This window comes from Narcine bancroftii, chromosome 8 (assembly GCF_036971445.1).
Source record: "Narcine bancroftii isolate sNarBan1 chromosome 8, sNarBan1.hap1, whole genome shotgun sequence".
NCBI classification, from domain to species: domain Eukaryota; kingdom Metazoa; phylum Chordata; class Chondrichthyes; order Torpediniformes; family Narcinidae; genus Narcine; species Narcine bancroftii.
The window spans coordinates 102,417,778-102,441,901 of record NC_091476.1 but is presented as its reverse complement, the minus strand read 5'-3'; the positions used below and the strand labels follow the sequence as shown (position 1 = coordinate 102,441,901).

The 24,124-nt window shown below is 39.7% G+C and overlaps 1 protein-coding gene across 3 annotated transcripts in view; it reads left to right on the top strand.

Moving 5' to 3' along the window:
- The first annotated feature begins 5,609 nt into the window (after positions 1 to 5,609).
- LOC138741081 (POU domain, class 2, transcription factor 3-like) overlaps positions 5,610 to 24,124 on the top strand; it is a 50,894-nt gene continuing 32,379 nt past the window's right edge. For 2 of the 3 annotated variants that reach the window (XM_069894597.1, XM_069894595.1), the window contains exons 1-2: positions 5,610 to 5,961; positions 6,072 to 6,142. In XM_069894597.1, the coding sequence (XP_069750698.1) occupies positions 6,076 to 6,142 (67 nt within the window). In that variant the 5' untranslated portion in view covers positions 5,610 to 5,961; positions 6,072 to 6,075. The remainder of the gene's footprint in view (positions 5,962 to 6,071; positions 6,143 to 24,124) is intronic. The other variant, XM_069894596.1, reaches the window with a different exon arrangement.

The window sequence follows — 24,124 nt, the reverse complement described above, 5'->3', positions numbered from 1 at the left end:
TGAAAAAAGCAATATTTCCTTTTTCTCTTTTTTTAATATACGGTGTATATATAGGGTAACTATCAATCTAGAATCTAGGAAATCCTTCAAATGCATCCAATATCACCTCTTTTAGAACTCCAGGAATCAAATGCTTAAGTTCAAGATATTTATTATGTTCTCCAGTACTTCTTTGTTCCTAACATTCATTACCTTAATACTCTTATTTTCACTGGATACTCCGATCATTTATTAGGTTTATAATGGGAAGAAAGGTACAAAATATTTAACATAGAACATAGACATTTGGGCATTTCATTATTTCTCCTCAATCAAGATCAAAGGGATCCATATTTATTTATTTTTAAAATTTAATTTAATTTAGACATACAGCACGGTAACAAGGCCCTTCTGGTCCACGAGCCCATGCACCCAAATACCCCAATTAACCTTAATGTTTTGAAAGGTGAGAGGAAACCAGAGTGACCAGAGGAAACCCATGCAGACACAGAGAGAACGTACAATCTCCTTAAAGATGCGCCAGATTCGAACCCTACTTGCTAATGCTGTGTAATAGAATTGAGCTAACCACAACGCTATCCATGCTATCTTTGATGCTCTTCTTACACATTTGTGATCATCTTACAGTCTGTTTTTTATACTTCTGGATAGTTTGTTCTTGTATTCCATTTTGTCCCACTCCAATTTTTTGTTATTTGATTGTTTCTGAACCTGACCCAGATAGGGAGTAGTATTGTACATATTATGTTTAAACTGGGCCTTATGCTTGGTGTAGATATGTGGGTCGAAGGGTCTGTACCTGTGCCATATTATTCTGTGTTTTAATACTTTTAAAAACATTTTTTTAATGCTATCCTTGCATCGTTAGGTATACATAAATGGATCATTTTTCCAACAAGAATTTTGTTTCTAGTTGGAAGGATATTTGTTGACAATTATAAGATATTTCTTCACTTGTTTTAGTGTTTCCCCCCCCCCCCCCCTTTCCCCTATATAATTAGCTTTATTTGAGCTGGGCTCTTTTCAGACACTTATATTACTAAAACTTGTGATAAAGCTCCATCATAATAGTCATTTTCCCAAGATGAACTCTCACAATGTGACTGAAAAACACTTGTTTTAGTCCTGTTCCAGATATGAAATTTCTGCAAATTATTTTATTGATTTAATTTGTCTCATGTATAATGAAGTGATGCGGTCCTTCTGCTGTTTACACAGGACATCTATATGCTTTTGATACATGAATTCAACATCTTCCTAAATGACACTATATCATTTGAAAGATCACAAGCTAGAAGTTTTCAAGAGTCAGTGTGGAATCTGGATTTTGTTTCCCCCAGAGGTTTTGAGTTCACCTTTGAACCTGTTTATCTGTCCACTGGGTATCCTCTTCCCACGCCACAGTGCAGAATAACATGTTTATTTCCAGTGTCAGATGTGGGCATTGGGAAAATGTAATCTGCACACAGGAACCAATTGAGTGTGACGACAGCTTCAATGCTGGGATCATTGGCCTTGGGGATGACTCTGATGTAGGTTCTTCTTGTCTTTCTAGTAGGATTTTGTAGAGTGAGCATTTCTGCAGTGTCCAGAAATGTTACCCAAACACACATACACCTTCCATCATTCCCACTCCAAAGGTTGGGATTATTCCACTTAGAGAGTCATAGAAGATGACCCAACCCTGCCAATACTGACCAAGTTGGCATTCTGAGCTAGTTACCTTCTAAGCCCTTCCTATCAACAATTCTCTCCAAGTGTTTGTTTTTATTGTATTGATACTTACCTTCCTCTGGCACCTCATTCCAGATATGGATATCCTCAGAGTGAAGTTCACCTCTAGGATTCCAAAGATGGAGGTGCTTATGCTCGGCAACAGCCATGAGGGGTTCCAGGATCCAAGGGAGCAGTGGACCAGTGCAAGGCACCAGCGTGGAGCTCAACAGCTGAGGGACTCTCACAGGCTGCGTGTGATTTAGAAAACTTGCAGCACAATACAGGCCCTTTGGCCCACAAAGTTGTGCTGAACATGACCCTACCTTAGAAATTACTAAGCTTTCCCACAGCCTCTATTTTTCTAAGATCCTGTACCTATCCAAATGTCTCTTAATGGACCCTAACATATCCGCCTTTGCTATCATTGCCAGCAACCAATTTCATGCACCCACCACTCTTTGCATAAAATTCTTACCCCTGACACCCCCTCTGTTCCTACACCCCAGCTCTTTAAATCCATGTCCTCTTGTGGTGACCATTTCAGCTCTGGGAAAAAGTCTCTGACTATCTACATGATCAATGCCTCTCTTCATCTTAAACCCCTCTATCAGATCACCCCTTATCCTCTGCTGCTCCAAGGAAAAAGGCCAAGCTAACTCAACTTGTTTTCAGAAAACATGCTCCCTAAAACAGGCAAATCCTTGTAAATCTCCTTTGCACTCTTTCTATGGTAGTGAGGTGACCAGAACTGCATACAGTACTCCAAGTGGGGTATGACAAGGGTCCTGCAACATTACCATTCGGCTCCTAAATCCACGATTAGTGAAGGCCAATACACCATATGCCTTCTTAACCATAGAATCAACCTTCCATATGCCTCTGATCCACCACACTGCCAATAGTCTTACCATTAATACTATATTCAACCATCATATTTGACCTACCAAAATGAACCACTTCACTCTTGTCTAGATTGAACTCCAACTGCCACTTTGCAGCCCAGTTTTGCATCCTATCAATGTCCCCCTGTAACTTCTGTCAGCCCTCCACATTATCTACAACACCCTCAACTTTTGAGTCATCAGAAAACTTACTAACCCATCCATCCACTTCCCCAACAGGTCATTTATAAACATCACGATAAGTAAGGGTCCCAGAACAGATCTCTGAGGAACACCACTGGTAACTGACCGCCATGCAGAATATTACCAATCTACAACCACTTTGCCTTCTGTGGGCAAGCCATTTATGGATCCACAAAGCTTTCTCCCCTTGGATGTCATGCCTTCTTACTTTCTCAATAAGCTTTGTATGGGGTAGCTCATGAAATGCCTTGCTGAAATCCATATACACTTCATCTACTGCTCTTCCTTCATCAATGTGTTTAGTCACATCCACAAAAAATTAAATCAGGCTCATAAGGCACAGCCTGCTTTCGACAAAACCATGTTAATTATTCTTAATCATGTTATACCTCTCCAAATGTTTCTCAATCCTGACTCTCAGGATCTTTCCATCGACTTACCAACCTCTGAAGTAAGACACACTGGTCTATAATTTCCTGGGCTATCTCTACTCCCTTGAATAAAGGAACAACATCTGCAACTCTCCAATCCTCTGGTATTTCTCCCGTCCTCATTGATGATTCAAAGATGATTGTCAGATGCTCAGCAATCTCCTCCTCACCTCCCACAGTAGCCTGGGGTTAATCTCATCTGGTCCTGGCGACTTATCCAACTTGATGCTTTCCAAAAGCTCCACCACATTCTCTCTCATAATATCTACATAGTCAAGCTTTTCAGTCTGCTGCATGTCATCACTACAATCACCAAGATCCTTTTCCATTGTGAATAATAAAGTATTCATTACCTCTGCTATTTCCTTCAGTTCCATACACACTTTCAAACTGTCACACTTTATAGGTCCTATTCTTTTACTTCTTATCCTTTTTTTTCTTCACACTTGTAGAATGCCTTGGGGTTTTCTTTTATCCTGTCCTCCAAGGCCTTCCTTCTCATGGCCCCTTCTGGTTCTCCTAATTTCCTTATTTAAGATTCTTCCTCTCTGCTTTATAACCTTCTCAATCTCGAACATTACCTAGCTCTCTGAACCTTTTGTAAGCTTTTCTTCCTGAGTAGATTTTTTACAGCATTTGTACACCATGGTTCCTGTACCCCACCATAACTTCCCTTTCTCATTGAAATGTACCAGAACTTCATACAAATATCCCTTAAAAATAGATACATCTCAAACCATCCATATGAGTGTGTCCTGTCTCTATCACCTCCCTCACATACTGTCACTGTGAACAAACCTCCTCTTCCCCAGTCTCTTCAGTTCAGTTCCCACCCCCCAACAATTCTCATTTAAACTCTCACCAGTAGCCTTAGTACACCTCCTCGCTAGGATATTGCCCCCCCCCCCTTGGATTCAAGTGTAACAAATCCTTTTTATACAGGTCCCACCTGCCCCAAAAGAGGTCCCAAAGTTCCAGAAATCTGAATCCCTGGTCCTCGCTCCAATCCCTCAATCACGTATTTATCCTCCACCACATTCCTATATTAATTGGTTCTTGGCACAAGCAGCAATCCAGAGATTACTACCTTTGCGGTCCTGCTTCTCAACTCCCTTCCTAACTCCCTACAATCTTGTTTTTCAGGACCTCTTCTCTTTTCCTACCTATGTCATTGGTACCAATAGGTACCACGACCTCTGGGGACCCACACAGGCTGTGGAAGACTGGCTCATGGGAACCTGAACCAGGATTCAAGAAAGCGATGAGGGCAAGAAGGGCTCCTGAAGGAGCGCTGGAGGCAAATTTAGGGACACTCAGTGTCTCGGAAAGGATTCTCTTTTGCTTGTCTCATATTGTAAGGGGCACCGGGCGACACTAATGGCAATTCTTTTTCTGCCTTACAGCAGGCAGAAGGCGATAACATATAATTTTACTTGTTCTGTACTATTACATGTACCCTGGAAAAAAGACTGTGAACATTCACTTTATCAACATGATTTTATAAACTTCTGGAAGGTCAGCCTTCATCTTACTATACGTGAGGGAAAAATGATCTTGCCAATTAACTTTTCCCAATGACTCAAGCCCTCCACTAGAGGCAACAAACATCTCTATAAATATCTCTTAACCCTCTCATTCCTTATCCTTGTCATCAGGGCTGGTGCAGGATGGCTTTGGTCAGGCCATACCCTACTTTTGGGGGCAGTGCCCTTTAATCCCTGTGACCCACGCCCCTTTTGGTGTACACATTCAATTCCCTCCTCTGTTTATGCCCAATACCATTTCACATTGACTCAGGTGACCCCAGGCTATCAGCAAATCCGCGCCGACCTATTGATACTCATCCTAAATTAATCCCAATGTGGAAGAACCCTCTCCACATTATCATCAGTAGCCTCTTTTTCCTGAAGATCCGGAGTGTCAATATTGGGGGGGCACGTGGTCTGGAAATCAATATTTGGGGGGGGGGGGGGGGGGCACGTGGTCTGGAAAATCAGCCGGGTACCGGGTTGGGACGTTGCAGCTCCAAGCAGCTGGAACACCCGAGCGCTGCGCGCCCCAGTCCAGGCGACCCACCTTCAATGCTGCGGGCTTGCACACCCGTGTTCAACCCCTTTCAGAAAAGTGAGGCAATGACTTCTGCGACTCTCGGTCCAGAAAAGGAACGGTCGCAGAGGGAGGGACGCAAACGTCAAGCCAACTTTCGAGTTGGTTGAAAGCGGAATGATTCTGCTCCCCCAGTAACTGGGAGTGGCAGTTGGGAATATAATCCATTCCAAACATAATGTAGTATCTTCATTCTTAGTTGTAAAGTTAAACGATCATCTCTGTTTATTCAGAACTGGTACTTGTTGAGTTAAACAAATGAGGGTGTATGGGCTGGCTGGTAATGTACTGCGTTCAATAATATGCAAATATCTCTTTGTCTTGCACCTAAACTCACAGCGAGTTACACTGCTGAACGGCGCTGGAACCCACCTGCAGTGTCAAATTTGTGCAAATTCCATAAAACCCTTGACTGCCTCTCGACTGCTTGATTGCACTGAGAATTCGGGATCAGGGAATCCGAAGAGTCAGCGACAAGTCGGCGGCACTGGTCCCTGGGAGGTAATCAGTGCTAAGTCGTTCACTGACTGGGAAGCAAAACGTCCTGCCCCATCTCCATACCTGGGGGAAAGAAGTTTGCGCCGACAACAAGCGGAAAGGAACTTGAAATAATTGTTGACCATGTAATAGTGCTTCCCATCTGTTCTAGTTATTTTTACTGGCAGGTATTTTTGTGCGTGTGGCGTTTTAAGAAGCGTGTTTTATTAAAAGTAGTTGTTTCTTTTCCTCGCAGCAAGATGAGTGTCGGGACTGATAAGTCATCAGATGTCCGAACTGGCGTCTCACAGCCCCAGGAACAAGTAGGTAAGCAGCCCATCTCAATCACAGAGCGTGACGCTTAATAAGATGCTTTCGGTTAAATTCCCGTGTATCGCAGCTATTGCTGGACTCGAGTCATGGGACTGACTTTAGCAGAAGTTATTCTGGATAGAGAAGGTAATGCCGTTGACCTGGCGATGGTGTTTTAGTGTTGTGGAATGAATTGGATGAACAATAAAATCTTCATCTGATTTAAACGGCTTCGTGGGCTGCCTGAACCTTATTAAGATGTTTACTTACCTTGCAGCTGTTCATCCTGTATGATCAGAGGGGCTGGAGCTTGGAAAATGCCATTGTCAATATTTGCACTAATTTTGCACCTGCGGGCTTTGCCGAAAGTGATGGCTCTCTGGCTCCCTCATTATACCTCTCTGGATACCTTCTGCTTAATTCCACGCTGGCTCCAGTATGGAATGTAGTGGTATCTTGCTCTCAGCCCGAATCCAACCTGGATTCTAATTCCAGCTAGTTTTGTGCCTAATCCAGATTATGCTGTTGGGTTTTCCCGCAATTTGATGTTAGCAACTGAGAAGAGGTAGGTTGCACTTGACGATAACCAATGGTTTTGAGAGGTCAACATTTGGAGTTGAACAGGAAAGTCTATGATAGTCGTGCAAAACGCGAATGTGCAGGAGAGATTTGGCAGGTCATGGAGCATCTAGAGCAAGTAAAGGGTAACCAACCTTTCAGGCCTGAACCCTCCATCAAGGTATGAGCTGAAAGTAGGCTGGCACCTGAATAAAAATGTGCAGAAGATAGCAGAGAGGAAGGGGGAGGAGAAGAGGATAACAGGCAAGAGGTTATGGGTTGGAGGGTAGAAGAGAATAAATCCCTGATGAGGAGAGGTGTGGTTCTCTGAATGGTGAGGGAAGGGTGGGAAACCCCCCCCCCCCCCACACACACACACACACAATTTGCCTTGATGTGTTGAGACAAGTACATCGTTCCTTGGAACTGGCAAAACAGGGAGACAGCATGGGTAAAAGCGGGGGTGCAGTGCTGCTGGAGCTCACCGGCAGCAGACATATCATACAATGGTAAAGGCAATAGGAGCCCTAAATTTTCTGAGTTCCAACTTCCAATGTCTGTCAAGGAGAAGTTGTACCTCACCTTCATACCAGACCACATTTGGAATATGCAGTAGCTCCATGGAACTTGTACACAAACAAAAACTTCTCCCATTGAATGAGTCCAGAAATGGGCATCCCGATTTGTCACATACATGCGGAAGAGAAGCGAGTGTTACAAACCTCTTGGATTCATTAAAGTGGAGCTCTCTCCAAGACAGACATGAAGCACACCACCAGACCAGTTTTTACAAAATGTAAACTGCCAGCTTACAATAGACTACCAATTCTACACTGAACCCTAGGAGCAGATGAGGGCACACAACCCAATTTGTAGTGCCATTTTCCAAGACAGATATGTTCAACAATTCATTCTTCCCCTGTATGAATAAAGCATAGAATAATCTTCTCCCTATCATATTCACACAACTAGACCCAATTAAATTTAAGACAGCTCTTCAAAAATCTCATCCTCAAGCACACCCTCCCCACCTTCAGTTTAAATTCCATATGGAATATTTTGGAAGATCAAGGACCTCATGGAGCCATTCTGGGCACCTTGAGGGATGACTCTGGCACCTCCTTGTCACTATTTTTGGTGAGTTCCCACACCTAATTTAGCACTGCACCCCTGGGTAAAAGGCAGGATTGTCTTTGTCAGCTGAGGCAATGAGTTGGAATATCATGTTACAGTTGTACAATATTTTGGTTAGGCCACACTTGGAGTATTGTGTGCAGGTTTGGTCACCACACTACAGGAAAGAATTAGGTTAGAGAGTGCAGAAAGATGTCTGAATGACGGAGACTGAGTGGTAAGGAGAGATTAGATAGGCTGGAACACAGGAGGCTGAGAAGGGAGACAATAGACAGGTTAAAAACTGAGGGGTGTAAATGGGGTGGATAGCTTAGATCTATTGATATGTGAAATAAGATGCCAGAAGAAATAATGGAGGCAGGAACAGTTGTAGCATTTAAGAAGCATCTGGTTAGATAATAAATGAGCATGGCATAGCAAAATTAATGCAGGCAAGTAGGATTAGTGTAGACATGTATGCTGATTGGCATGGATGGAGGACTGTGGTAAAATTCTGACTCCGTGTCCAACTTTGTATATCCAGTATTTTTGGTTCACATTGCAGATTTTTGGAATCTAGTTTATTTTGTCATTGATTCTGTTAACTGGGTCAGTTTCTTGTAAGTTAAATAAAAATTCTGATAAACATTTTCAACTTGCCTATTAGTTGAAATAACCAGTTAATTTTGAAGAGCCTCTGAAGAACTGCAAAGTGTGATAATTGGAGAATCTTGCAATGATTGACTCCAATGTGATCGTTGGCTGATCTAACCTCTCGTGTGATTTTTATTTAAATAAGTGAAAAAGATTGTGGAAGCTCGTTTTGTGCTTGGAATTCCTCAAACATTTATTTTCAAGGATACTGCAGTTTTCAAAATGAAGCAAGTTAACAGAAAGTTGAATTCTTTAGTTTCCTGGTGACCCCCTGTGGTCTTTTTTAATTCCATCTGTTCAATATTTATGCAACAAATACTGCCTCTTCATGTTTCAGCATCAGCTTTAAGTGAAATATAGACTCTACCTCCTTGTAAGAGTTTAAAAAAGAGGACATAAAACTCCTATAGGAGCCCAGTCTGACCGCTCCCCTGACCAGCTGCACTTCAGCAGAAGCTGTGGTTGTAATATTGTCTGATTATTGTTCCTGTTATTTTGTTTGCTTTACTCACATGTCAAATTGTGTGAAATTAAGTATTGGGCAGTAGTGTTATACAGAGAGATATGGGCCAAATTCAGGCAAATGGGATCAGCTTAGACAAGCAAGTTGGTCTGCATGAATGAGTTGGGCCAATGGGTGTGTTTCCTTGATCTACAGCTCTATTGTTCAGTTTCATCTTAGTCTGTGAATGATTATTGCAAAGTGTTTTTTTTTTAAATTTTGCCCATTTTTTTTAAATCTGAGAACACTTTACACTTCTCATATCCTGCTCTTGGTGGCCATTCTTTATCATAATGGGGGTTTGAGCTTGAAGGCAGAAGAACGCAGAATAATTCTACAGAGCAGGAGGCCATTTGGCCCATAGTTCGTGCTGGCTTCACAAAAACACATTTGAGTTAATTGCAACCCTGCAAGCCCCACCATCTAGTAATTATTTAAATTCAAGATTTATGCAGATACTACACTAGAATTTGCCTCCAATGCATTCCAGACCCACATTGTTTTTGTCCCTCTTTGCTTTTTCTTTTTTTACCAATCACTTTCATTCTTTATTCCTTCTGTAAAATTGAACAGTTTCTCTCTACATCTGCACTCTTCATGATTTACACTATCTCCATATGATGCCATCACAACCACCTCTGTTCCAAGGAGAGCAGTCTACTGCAGTTAGTGGGAGAGACTGGGAGTTTACTGTGTTGGTGGGTTATAATGCTTAGTGTACATGGTCCAGGGACTTGGAAGCACTTCCAATGCTTTGTTGTTGGCAAAATGGAGAGTAGGAAGGGCATGAAGTGCATCATAGTCAGTCTAACTTGATTCTTTCTGGAGTTTACTTGTATATTTTCTATTGACATTCACTGGATCTAGATCTGGAACTTTGACTTGTAGCATCTATTTTGCCAGCCACTGGCAATGGTCGTCTCTGTGCTGGATGCCTCGAGTAACATTTTTTTTCAATAAAGTCATTGTGAAATGCCTTGGAATGGTTAACAAGTTAAACATTTACCTTTATTGGAGTCCATCATAAAATTGAAGGCTTGTGTCTTTCCTTAATCACCTTGTTTCCAGTGGGAGGAAAAATGTTCAACAACAAAACTTTTAGAACTTACTGTAGAACAAAGAACACTACAGCAAAGTAAAGACCATTCAGCCCTCAATGTTGTGCCAACCCATATATTCCTTAAAAAAAACTAAACCTTCCCTAACCGTAACCCTCTTTTTCCATTCATGTGCCTACGAGTCTCTTAAATGCTCCTAATGTTGCAGCCTCCACCACCATTTGTAGCAAGACCTTCCAGGGACCCACAACTCTGCGTTTAATTAAAAAAATACTTACCCCTGATGTCTCCCCTAAACTTCCTTCCTTCACTTTGTACACATGTCCTCTGGTGTTTGCTATTCCTGCCCTGGGAAACAGGTACTAGCTGTCCACCCTGAATATGCCTCTCATAATCTTGTAGATCTTTCTCATCCTTCTACGCTCCAAGGAGAAAACTCCGAGCTTTGCTAACCTTGCCTCATAAGACTTATTTTCCAATCCTGGTAACAGCCTGGTAAATCTGCTCTACACCCTTTCGATAGCTTGCACATCCTTCCTATAATGAGGTGATCAAAACTGAACACAATATAAGTGTGGTCGCATTAGAGATTTGTAGAGTTGCAACATGACCTCTCTACTGAATTCAATCTCTCTATTAATGAATTCCAGCATCCCATAGGCCTTCTTAACTATCCTATCAACCTGTGCGGCGAACTTGAAGGATGTACGGGTTTTGACCCCAAGGTCCCTCTGTTCATCCACACTCTTAAGTAACTGACCTTTAACTCTGTTGCAGGGAACATTCTGAATCCAGTCTGCACTTTAACCACGTGTGTTTCTAGGTGAGAAGTGACAACCTCATATTCTATTTCTTAGTTTTCCAATGTAGTCATGATACAGTTTACTTGGAAATTGCAGTATATTTCTAAGCCATTCCATGCAACTGATCCATGATCAGTACTTCTTGCTCCACTGAAGGAATTGAATAATCAAATCTGTTGGTCTACAACAGATCCAATACTGTATGCAGCAGCCTACATGAGGTCTTGAGCAGATTCATTATCAAAATATCCCTCATTGCTGTTTACTGTTGAGCAAAATTCCAATGGTGATCCTGGCAATTGCAGAATGAATGTTGAGGGGAAAATGCAAAGCCTTTGCTGGTCAAAATGCAAGGATGGAATGGAAGGAGAGGTTTTTAAAGTACTTTGGTGACAACAATGAGCTTGGTTGGAACCATCAGTGGGTGAATAAATTAACTGTCCAAAGAAATGTGTTTGAAAATCAAAAAATTCTGCAGGTGTGGAAACAAACACGGAAAATGCTGGAAACTGTCAGCAGGAGAGGTAGCATCTGCGAAAGAGGACGACAAAAGTTTATGTTTCAGGTCAAAGACCCTGCTTATATTCTCCATTTTTGTTAGGAGAATGTGATTTATAACAAAGTAAAAGATCTCTGTAAACTATCAGAGATTATCTTTGCAATACTTATTTATTTACGATGCTATATTGCTTTCAGGTGGATTTTATATTGTTAACAATTTCAGTTAAATCTGGTTATTCCATGTGTGACTCATGCCTGTGACCCAGATTTTATTATTTGTTCAATCACCGGATGTAGGCGTCACTGGTTAAGTAGCATTTATTGCCCATCTCCAATTGCCTTCTTTCTAGTGTGGTGCCTTCTTGAACTACTGCAGTCCTGAGGCAAAGGTGTTTGAGGTCTCTACCATCATGCTTCAGTGGAATTCAGAAATTCAATGATGGAACAATTGTGGTGCACTTCCAAGTTTGTGTGCTGTGGGGCTTCTAGGGTTATTTTTTGGGCATTATAGTTCTTGTGCTCTTATTACCCATTTTCTATGTAGTTCTGAGTACAGGTTTGGATCATGCTATCAAACAAACCTTGGTGAATAAACTTGAGTTGCCTCCACATAGAAAACTAAAGGCTAAGTGCTGGAAGGTCAGATTATTATAGATGAGTGTTCACTGTTTGGATGTTACTGGTGGACCAAATGCAGTGCTTCCTTATGAGATGACACTGCCTCTATGAATTATTGCAGTGCACCTTGTGAGTGGTGCAAATAATAATACATTATTGAGTGGTGAATATTAAAGGTGATTATATTTACCCCATCTGGACCACAATAGTTGTTTCTTTTTCAATCATTTTTTTATTGGTTTTTATAATAAATATAGTACAATGAAGAAAAGGGAACAAAACTGAAAATACAATATCTCATATATACAAAAAGATAAACCTTCATACAGTATAAACTTGCTTTCCCCCCCACTGTACTTGATGAAGACAGAAAAGACATTAAAAATATATATACAAAAAAAAACACCTAACCTACTCTATTTAAAATAAGACAACCCCCCCCCCCCCAAAACAAAATTGGAGCAGCTTATCCTGAGGGTTACAAATGTTTTGTAGCTTTTGATCCATACTGTGAATCAAAAAAACAGAGGGAAGACTATATCTCATCTGGAAGAATGAGTACATCTAATCACATCAAAAACATTTACCTCAAATGAAAATAAGTCACAAAAGGTCGCCATGTAGGATCACAATAGTTCAAGCCAATAGAACATAGCTATTACTTGGAATTGGGAATAGACAAATGAATGCTGTCATGGCAAATAACATAACCATCCTGTGAATGAATAAATATTAACATCTGCATCACAGGATGACATTCTGATTAAGTTACTAAAGAAGCAATAATGAGCTTCTGTTGCAATCATTGGGCACATTAATTTAAATTCTACTATAGAAGCTAGGAACATTAAATTCAGTTATGGGTTATGGTAATTAAAACAAATATCAACAGTATGGTTGTGGGGGACAGGATGAAGGAAAGGTAGCTTTGTTATGAGCCCAGAGGACCCCAAAACCCAGCAGCAATAGATATTCACCAAGACAAATGGTTACTTAAACAAAGGTTGCTTTAAATTATCTTTAAACACGAAAACAAGATCAAACTTTAACTTATTACTATTAACTTAACTTGACCCCCTTCTAATTCTAAGTGCACGTGTATGTAATGTATGTGTATGTTCTGAAAAGTTCTTTGATTCACAGTCCAATCTCACTTCTCATTCCTCCAAGTTTACTGGTTACAGGCAATTCTTATACTGTGCACAGAATTTAACATTTATGAAGTTCACCGGGCTTTAGTGCTTGAAAGGTAAATGGTTACCACTCAGAAAGGTTCTTGTTGGTTTTCAGTAAGAGATTTATTGTTTGCTGGACACCCACAACTGATTCTTTATAACCAGCCACTTCAGTGTCTTGCCGAAGAAACTTGCCCCATCATGGTTTTCCAGATGATAACCTCTTTCTTTCAAGTCACTGCAGAGTTCCTTTTTGTTTCTCTTATTTCAAGTAAAACATTAGGCAGCCAGGCCTCTCCTCTTGTAGGAACCACAAAGACTTTGGCCAGGCTGAATTAAGCACTCACAACCCATCTTCCAAATGGGGTTTTTCCAGAAGCTTTCCAGCTTGTCCTATTCCAGTCCCAGCTGCTGCTGACTGTAGTACTACAGAACTGAATTCCCTCTCTCTGAGAAAAAGCCTGTTTTTCTCTCTCTGCTTGCAAAACCACATGACCCTCTTAGAACAGAAAGTTCCACTCCAGACAGCCTGTGGCTCAAACAAGTTATTTCATCTGTTGCCTTTTTGTAAACAACAATCCATTAGTGAAGTCTCTTGGGCACTCTCCAAAGCTTTTGCAAGGGCTCTTGGAGCTGGAATGTCTAGCATGAGTAGAGCTCCAGTATTTTAAATAAGATCTGTTTTGAAGTGTTTGTATGTGAACTACACTAAAAAACCTGCCCCAATTTATCTCCCCAAAACATATCTATGTACAATACAAACACAACCTAACTGTCACAGTTTCAATATTGTTCATGAAACAGTACAGCACAGGAGCAAGCCCTTCAGCCCTTGGCACCTGTGCAAACCAGGATGCCAATTTCAACTTGTCTCATCTGCCTATATGTGATCCAGTCCTTGCCTTTTCACGTGAATTTCTAAATACTTCATAAATGGGGCCATTGTATCTTCCATTCCCCTCTTCTCCCACCACCATGTTCCAAGTATGTATCACTCTGTAAAATTAAAATAAACTTGCATTGCACACCTCCTTAAAACTTTCCCTCTATCATCTTCAAGCTAAGCACTTTAGTACTTGATATTTTCACACTGGGTAAAGATATGAGCAATTGTTTCTATGTTTCTTACAATTTTATGAACTTCCATCGAGTCTCTCCTTCAATATCTGATGCTCCTGAGAAAACAACTGAAGTGCATCCAACTTTTCTGTATTGCTTGTTCTCTCTAATCCAGGTGAACCTCTTCTGCAGCTTCTCCAAAGCCTTCACATCTTTTCTATAATATGGCTATCAGAACTGCACATAATACTCCAAATGATAATTCAACAACTGCAACATGACTTCTTCACATTTGCACACAATGCCCCAACCAATGAAGGTGTGGCAAGCTCTGTTTTTTTAGTGAGTAACTTTGGGGGGGTTGGAAAAGCATGCAAAACCACTCACAGCATTTTTACAGATGCAGAGGCACTGGAGTCAAAGCAATAAATAGAGTTAATGGTCTCAATTAAGGACCAGAACAATGGATTGTTTACCCAAGGAAAATACATCTGTTCAGAGAGGTTATCTGATTATTGAGTCTTTTTTTTGGACATTGAAATGGAAAGCAGAATTGAGCAAGCAAGTGATCGAAAAACACAGTTGAAATGTTCTCTGAAATGGACACTTCTGCTGTTTCTCTTTGTCAGGGAAACCAGTGAACCAATGGTTATTTTGGATTCACCCATATCTGGGTAAAGGAAGCAAGATCATTCTTGTATTTGGATTGCGACCACTCTGATGGTCATTTAATCTGACCTCTGGGTTCTTGAAAGCATCATGGAAGTCACAAGTTTTGTTTCCCCCATGCAAGGAAGAGGGGATTTATGACAATCATTTGTATAAAAGGACATTTCTCTGGAAGCAACTCAACAAAGATTCATGAGTTAAAGGCACTCTGATAACTCAGTGTCTCACCTACTTCATAATTACTTCTGAACAACAGTTTAAAAATTCTGAGTTTCAACACAGGATTTATAAGACTGAATTTTGGATTGAGTTTACAGAATTATGCTTAAGCTGTAATGGTTTGGGTAACACACACACACTTATGCACAGTTGGGGTTAAGTATAGATGTTAATAGTGTTTATTAATAAACACTATTTGTTTTAAAAATAACATTGTCTTGCTGAATTTCTATTGCTGTTGGTCTATGATGTAACGAATTGGGGGCTTGTCTGGAATCTAACCAAAATTGGAGCTTATTGATTTTTGACTTGTCCAGTTAAATTTCTTTTTTTTAAACCAATTAAAACCCTTGATTGTGTGGAAAAACAGTAGCAATGGATATTGATGTTTTTGTGATCGCCAAACTTTGCAGAGGGCAAAAAAGGATGAGTTGGTGGATATTGTCCAAAAGTTGGAACTTGCAATGGTAAAACAGTCGATGAGAAAGACAGAGATCAAGAGAGTTATAGTTGAACACTATGTAAAAGAGGGGAAATTTGGAAAAGTGGAGTTAAAATAATTTCTCGAGAGTAAATCCCTTGAGCAGTGGTCACATTCCTTTAACGAAACCATTCCCTCTGACACAATATATTTGAATTCTTCCCTAATAACCATATAACCATATAACTGTTTACAGCACGGAAACAGGCCATGTCGGCCCTTCAAGTCCGTACCAGTTCACTTGAACAACTCCACTAGCTCCTCCGCAAACTCCTGAGGAAGTAGAGGCTTTCTTCATGATGCCATTGGTGTGTTGGTTCCAGGAAAGATCTTCCGAGATAGTGACTCCCAAGAACCTACATTTGCTCACCCTCTCCACCTCTGATCCCCCTTTTCTGATTTTCTCTCCAACTCATCTTGGTTTCTCTTTTTTGCTCCTTCTGTACTCGAATGCTCGTTAGGTCTCGTAAGTGGCAGAATGCGACCAAGGGGTGGAATGTAATGGAGGATTTAGACCATGCTTTTGCTTATGCAAGGCTGAGTATCACATAATGAAAATAAAGCAAAAGTACTACAGACTGGGAGAAAAAAATACAAAATATTAGCCTGGCAACTTAAAACAGAACAAGCTAAAAGAACTGTATTGGCATCAAGGAAAAAGGACAAACAAATTACATGTAACCCAATAGAGATTAATGAGAACTTTAAGGAATTTTATGAACAATTATGCCAAACTGAGAAAGAGGGGAATGTTACCAGCAAGCTTGTAATTTTTTTTCTACATGTTTCATTCTTTAAATACAGGCATCTGGCACTGCAAGAATTAGAACAACTTAGATGTAAGAGAGAGAAAGAAGAAAGGCAGTTTGAGTAAGAAAAATATAAATTTAAGGAAGCAGAAAAAGGGAGGAAGCAGAGAAACAAAGACAGTTTGAGAGCGAACAAAAGCAGGTTGAACTAGAGTTAGAAAAACATGAAAGCGAGGAAGCAGAGAGGCAAAGGAGATTTGAGGCAGAGGAAGCAAAAAAGAAAAGGGAGTTTGAAAGAGAAGAGAGGAAAAGGAGATCCACTTTCTGGTCCTTGTTAGTTCCTCCATTTTATGAGGCTGAGATTGATAAATACTTCCAGCATATTGAGAAAGTTGCTGAGAGTTTAAAGTGGCCAAAATACCACTGGTTCTTCATGTTTAAAGGGAAAGCCCAGCAGGCTTACAATCCAACAAGCTGCTGATTATGAGACTGTACAGCAAGATGAACTTAAGGCTTATGAATTGGTTCCAGAAGCTTATAGACAAAAATTCAGGAATTTGAGAAAATCAGTGAACCAGTCTTGTGTGGATTCTTCATATGAAAAACCTATGTGTTTTGATTGATGGTGCACATCAAAAGATATAAATGGTGATTAAGACAGATTGAAAGTGTTGGAGTTATTTGAGAAAATTAAAAGGTGTGTTCCATAAAAGCATAGTTAGATGAAAAGGGAGTGGAAACTTGGCAGGAATCAGCTAAGTTAACAGATGAGAATGCTTTAACTCATAAAGTTAAAATTGTACCCAGTAGAACTTTCCAAAAGTGTCATATAGAGTATCCAAGTAAGTTAGAAAAGAAATCGAGAAGTCGTGCTGGGGTAATGAAGAAGAAAGCAAGAAAAGGAAAAACCTTTGGGTCCCCTTTGTTCTGTGTTGAGGAAAAAGGGAGTAAAGGAGGCATAAATACAGCTTAAATCACCGTATTCAAAGAGATGAAAAACATAGAAATAAAAAAGGTTCAGACCTGCTGGTAACAACAGGGAGGAATTCAAATATTTTATGTCAGAGGGTATGGTTTCAATAAAGGAAGGGTCACCACAAATGACAGTAAAAATCCTTCAAGGTACTGGCCACCCAGTCACTCGTGTTAGACAGTGTTTTAGAGTTTGGTGATCAGGCAGCCATGGGTGAAAAAAATTTGATTTGAGGTTTGGGGGATGATCTGGAGTCGATACCTCTGCACAAGATTATGTTGAAATCAGAATTAGTTAATGGACCTGTTACGATAGTGATCCAATCGAGTTTACCATTGGAAGGGGTTTCATTGTTATTAAGAAATTATCTTGCAGAGGGTAAAGTTGTCCCTACAGTGAGGTTGACAGCTAAGCCAGTCATTGAGGAGACAAAGATAGATTCTGATATATGTCCATCCTGTGCAGTGACTCGGGCTATGGCAAAAAATGCTTGCCAGTACAGTCGGTGCTATGCAAACTGATTTTTAAAAGCGTCCAGAATTTGTGATAGGGCAAAACAGCACTCTGGTTGTAATGACCTGCCAAAGTCTGTAGATTTTTCTTTATTGGACCAGAGTTCTAGTATTAAACCTGAAAGTAAGGATTTGTTGTTTATAGAGAGACAGAACAGAGATCCAGATCTTACTGAAGTAAGAAATAAGGCTCTCTCTCCTGATGAAATTAAGACAGTGCCAGTTGGGTACTATTTCAAGAAAGGTTGATGAGGAAGTGGAGATCACCTGATATCCCTGCCAGTGAAGAATGGGTGGTTGTTCACCAGGTTGTAGTTCCTAAAGCCGATGGGGATGAAATTTTAACTTTGGCCTATAGCACACTCTTGGGTGGTCATCTTGGTGTAAGAAAAACTGTATATAAGATTATGAAACAATTCTATTGGCCTAGTTTAAGAACAGATGTTGTGACATTTTGCCAGACCTGTCACATTTGACAAGTGTAAGGTAAAACATCATGAGATGGGAATGTGTAAGGAGTTACCCTGTGCAGGGCTGTAACAAGAAGGGGAGGTGTCCTTGTACTCCTGTTAGGTAAAACATCATGAGATGGGAATGTGTAAGGAGTTACCCTGTGCAGGGCTGTAACAAGATGTGAATGCATCCTTGTACTTACAAGATAAGAGAGACATTGATGGATTGAGAGGCAGGAAGCTAGCAGGGAAAGGATAGCAACAGTTTTAGTCATTGGACAAGTAATGATATGATGATGTTCTAAGCACGTATCCAAGGGTATAAAAAATCACCATTTTGCTGATAACGGCAGAATGCATTCTCCGACTAACATTGTTAGTCGCAAGTGTTACAATCCGGTAATAAAGAACAAAGAACCCTGATTTCGACTCAGTCTGGTGTTTGTCTCACTCATTCATGAACAAAGCAGACCTAACACAAGTTGTGGGTAAACCCAATCAGGATCCTCCAGTGGGCCTTTTAAAAAGCATTCCTGCTTTTGGTGAACCCTTTGCTAAAGTTATTGTGGATTGTGTTGGCCCATTTCCCAAGACAAAAGGTATTTGTTAATTGTCATGTGTACAGACTTCAGGTTTACAGAAGCAGTACCACTTAGAAATATTAAAGCTAAAGTTGTGTCAAGAGCTCTTGTGAAATTTTTCACTGCAGTTGGTTTGGCTAAAGAGATCCAATCAGACCAGGGAAGTAATTTTATGTTGGGACTGTTTCAGCAGATAGTTTATAAACTGGGAGCTAAACAAATCATGTCATCTGCATAACATCCAGAATCTCAAGGAGTCTTGAAAAAGGTCCACTGACCCTCAAAACCATGATGTGAACCTATTGTTTTATGAGAAGGACTGAGATGAAGTTCCCATTTGCTTTTGTTTGCAGTGAGGGAGACTGTACAAGAATCATTGGGCTTTAGCCCTTTTGAACTGGTTATTGGACATCAAGTTAGAGGACCTTTAATGTTGTTGAAGGAACAATGGGTTAATGAATATTTGTAGTTGAATTTGTTAGATTATGTTTTTCAAAGTTTAAAGTTCATTTGCAGAAAGTCTGTAAACTAGCTGAAGAGAATTTGAAAATGGATCAAATGAAAGTCTGGTATGATTTTGGGAAAAAAAGTTAGAGTGAGAATTTTTAAACCAGGGATAATGTGTCAATTCTTTCCCAACACATTCCAATCCTCTTAGGGCAACATTTTGAGATTGAATCCAAGGTAAATAAAGTCAACTACGTAGTTAAGACACCTGATCGGAGACATAAAATGCAGAGTTGCCATGTCAATATGTTAAAACCTTATTTTCAGAACGTGGCTTTTAGCAAGGAAAGCTTTCACCAGAGGTATTGGTTGTTGAGTTTAGGGATCATGATACAATACAAAATGACCCTTGTAAGGATCACTTCAAACAAAACATTTTCCCAGTTTGTCTGTCTAATTCGAGTATTTTGTAGAATTTGGAAATTTGTAGAATCAGCCCCAGGAAAAGGAACAAATGAAACCGTTGCTTTTAAAATTGAGAACCTGTTGCAAGATGTGCCTAAGAGAACTTCAATAACTTGTCATGAACTGGATGTTGGAGATGCTAAACCTATCAAACAACATCCATATTGAATGAATGTTGAAAAGTGTTAACTGGTAGATCGAGATTGAATATATGTTTTAAAAAATAAAAGATATTATTAGATGTTTTACCTCAGATTGGAGTTCACCTTGTGTCCTAGTAACTAAATACGATGGGACGGTTAGATTTTGCACATATTATAGAAAAGTTAATGCAGTAACAAATACAGATGCTTATCCTTTCTCCAGGATGGATGATTGTGTGGACAAGGTTGAAAGGTTTCTTACAAAAATTGACTTATTAAAAGGTTACTGGCATGTTCCCTTAATAGAGAGAGGTAGGGAAATTTCTGCATTTGTGACCCCATCAATATGAATATTATCTTTTACCATTTGGAATGAAAAATGCTCCAGAAACATTCCAAAGAATGATTAATTCTGTGATTCAAGGTTTAGAGCATGCGGATGCTTATATTGATAATTTGGTGATGGGGAAAGACCCCCTGGAAGCACAATTTTTTTTAGAAATTGTTCAACAAACTTTCAAAAGGAAATTTTACTGTTAATTTAGCTAAAAGTGAATTTGGCCATGCTACTGTAACTGTTGTTGGTCAAGGCCAGGTGAAAGTTCAGATGATTTCTGAGTTTCCCATCCCCATGGGTAAGAAAACTATTAGGAGGTTTTTGGGAATGGTAGGGTATTAAAGAAATTTTCATTTCTGATTGATATCCCCCTTCCTTTGACTAACCTTGTGAAGAAGGGTGAAAAGTTTATTTGAACAAACATATTTGAATCAAAAGGAAGCTTTTGATAAATTGAAAGCCATTTTATGTAACCAATCTGAGCTTAAATTACCTGACTGAAAAGCCATTTTCTTTAGCAATAGGTGCTTGTGAGGAAGCTGCAAGAGTAGTGCTATTATAAAAGAATGATGGTGATGAAATCGATCATCCAGTCGTTTACTTAACAAAGAAATTCAATGAACATCAAAATAATTATTCTACTATAGAAAAAGAATTATTGTCCCTTGTACTGGCTTTGCAGCATTTCAATGTTTACATCTGCACAGCGAAGGGATCACTTGTGTATACTGACCATAATTCTTTAATGTTTTTGAGTAAAATTAAAAACAGACGATTGTTAAATTGGAGTTTAATTTTGCAAGAATATGATTTATTGATAAGATTAATGTAATTACTGATTGCGTAAGTTCAACAGACTTAAAAATGTTTTGCCTGATGACTTTTGTTTGTACTCAGCATCTGATGCCTCTCATGTCAGTGCCTAACAATAGTCGGCCTGATGGATTCCAGTTCCACTTTTCTATGGTCACAATATCCTGGTGAAACCTTTAACCATGTACGTCACTAACTGCACCAAGATCAGCAGGGAAGAAGTCCAAGTGTGAATGCAGAAAATGAAATTTCAATAACCTGTTGCACTTCATTGTTTTGTATGCTTGAAGTAAACAAAGTATGCCAGGAAATCATAAAAATAGGTTGTATCTAAAAAGCTGTACATGATTGGAACATTTTAAGGTGATTTTTGTGATCAGCAGCCCAAAATCTATAAAATATACCCAAAAGTGTTCAGGAAATTAAATCTTCATTGTCCAGTGTTATCAAGGTGCCGAATGTGAACTGGTATGTTTTAAGGTCTTTGAACGTTCATGAAAGTACTTGAAATTTGTAGATGGCTGGAATTAACCGTGGAATCACTGTAAGTGATAATCTTGTCACAGAAGATTCGAACTCTCACTAGCTCTAGTAGTTGCACTAATAATTGTGTGCCACCACCACAGAAACCAGTCTCAGAAGGAGATTAAAATGAATGACACCTTCCATTAAGAAAGGTTGCAACCTCCATCTGCAGCAGGTAGATTGGTGAGGAGAGAATGTGTTTATTTTTTTTTGTATTGATTTGCTTTCCACCTGATGGAGATTCAGCCTGGCAACTATGCACTTTGGGATTTGATTAGGATAGTCAGTGATGTTCCTATTGAATCGCCCTTGATGATCCATGTTGATGACCCCCTTTATTTCTGCTCTGCTTCTTCGAGGTCAATATGGAGGGATATGGAGTCATCAGTAGAAGATAGGAAGTGGGTGTCAGTAAGTTTCCAGGCTCATTTTTGACTTTGTTCAACCTCTTGAGAGACTGATTTAGGAATTATAGTAAAGCAATCTTGGAACCACAGCTTTTTAGCAACATAGAATCATGCTGTCACTTCTGGGCTTTGTCCTTGTAGAATGGTACTTGCCCAGAGATTGTCAAGGAGATGTCTGTACTGCTAGCTAAAACAAATTACCTCTTGAGATTCGATGGAACACATAATTCACTTTGGGCATATTTCTAGATATTTTTGAGGAAGTCTTTTGTGGAGTGAACTAGGCTGGGTTTGTCTTTGTTACATCCAATTATTGTTCCTAGTTTGATGATGTGTGAAGAGTTTTTGAATTATTACTTTTCTGTGTCAGTTTGATACTGTTTGGTGAATGGGCAGATTACTTTAAGGACCATATAATATTCAAACACTGCTATGGGTGAAGAGTGCTTCAGTAAACCAGGAAAGAGATTTACCAGGACAAGTGAATTGGATTAGTTCTGAAAAAATTTTGCAATTTTTCTTCATGACTTCAAATGGCTGGAGAAATGCCAACAAATACACTGGACAACAATTCTTTTTCAAAAAGGTTGCTTCCTGAAAATAAATGGGGATTATGATAGACAGCTTCAAGCTGAAAACGAAGATAGTTTCAGATTTGCTGTATCACATAGGATGTTGGAGAAAGCTGAACACGAAGATAGTTTCAGATTTGCTGTATCACATAGGATGTTGGAGAAACATTAAATTAACTTTTATTTAATTTAGCATGTTTAATAGCATGAAGATGCTCTCGGGTTGACTGCATATGTTGCTCAACAAAATGTGAAGAACCAAGGGTTTGGCTTGGTCACCAAATTTACAATTGAAGTAGAGTTCATAAACATTCTTAATAAGTGCAGTCATGCTGTGTATTTGAGTCTTAAGCATATACTTGAACAAATGTATGAGGATGTATCGCAGCTGTTGTGGCATTGACGAGACATTTCTGTGATAGTGAATCTTCCTGAAGACAATAAATGCTATTATTAAGTACACTTCCTATGCTATTGGCTGAAGAACATGTGGATTGACATGCATTCAATTTATAATTGTAATTGGGGCAGCACGATTGGTGTAGCGGTTAGCACAACACCTTTACAGTGCCAGCGATTGGAAACTAGGTTCAAATCATGCTGTCTGTAAGGAGTTAGTACGTTCTCCCCATGTCTGCATGGGTTTTTTCCATGGGCTCAGGCTTTCTCCCACCATTCAAAATGTACGGGGGATGTAGGTTAATTGGGTGGCACGAATGTGGGCCGAAATGGCCTGTTACCATGCTGTAAGACTAAATAATGCACAGCATTGGTATATGTGTGCTGCTTTAATAGTTTATCAGCATCTATTCTGACTAGCAGGCCCAGGCCTAAGACAAGATTGGCATAGCACCTGCATTGAGTGCATGTCCAGGTATGCTTGGACTGACCAAAACAGCTTGTTTTGTGGACAATATACTAGTGAACTTATGACAGGAAATCACAAAAATATGTTGTATCTTTAAAAAAAAAGGTACGTGATAGAAAATTTTAAGGAGATTTTTGTGATCAGCAGCCAAAATCCATAAAATACACCTAAAAGTGTTCAGGAAGAAACATGTAATCAATTATGTATTTCCAAATAGGATCATGTGTGACTGGGAAAAAAATTGGACCTGGTGTAGTTCCCATCTTGTTGTCCTGGTCCTTCCGGATAATGGGGTAAGGGGGGCTCGTGTTTGAAGGTAATGAAGCTTTGGAAAGTTGTTGCTGTCCATGTTATAGGCAGATCTGAAGATTTGAATACCGACGGCTGTGCACAAAATGCCAATTAAGTAGGCTGTCACTTCTTTGATGGTGTGGATCTGCCTAGGAGGTATTAATCCTGATCAGTGGGGAAAATTCCATTGTAGTCCAGAAATTTACCTCTATAGATAATGGAAATCTAGTGGAATCTCAAGGTGGGACACACTCTGGAAGTAACTTGCTCTTGTGGCCACAGTGTTTATTTGGCTGGTTCATTGAATAAAAAAAACACAAAAATGGTGAATCACTGGAATGTCGATGGTGAAAGATTCAAGAATGTTCAAGACACTGAATTTGAGAGGAAAGTACCATATATGTCGACGTATAAGCCAGAATTTGAACCCTAAAAATGTCACCCCAAAACCA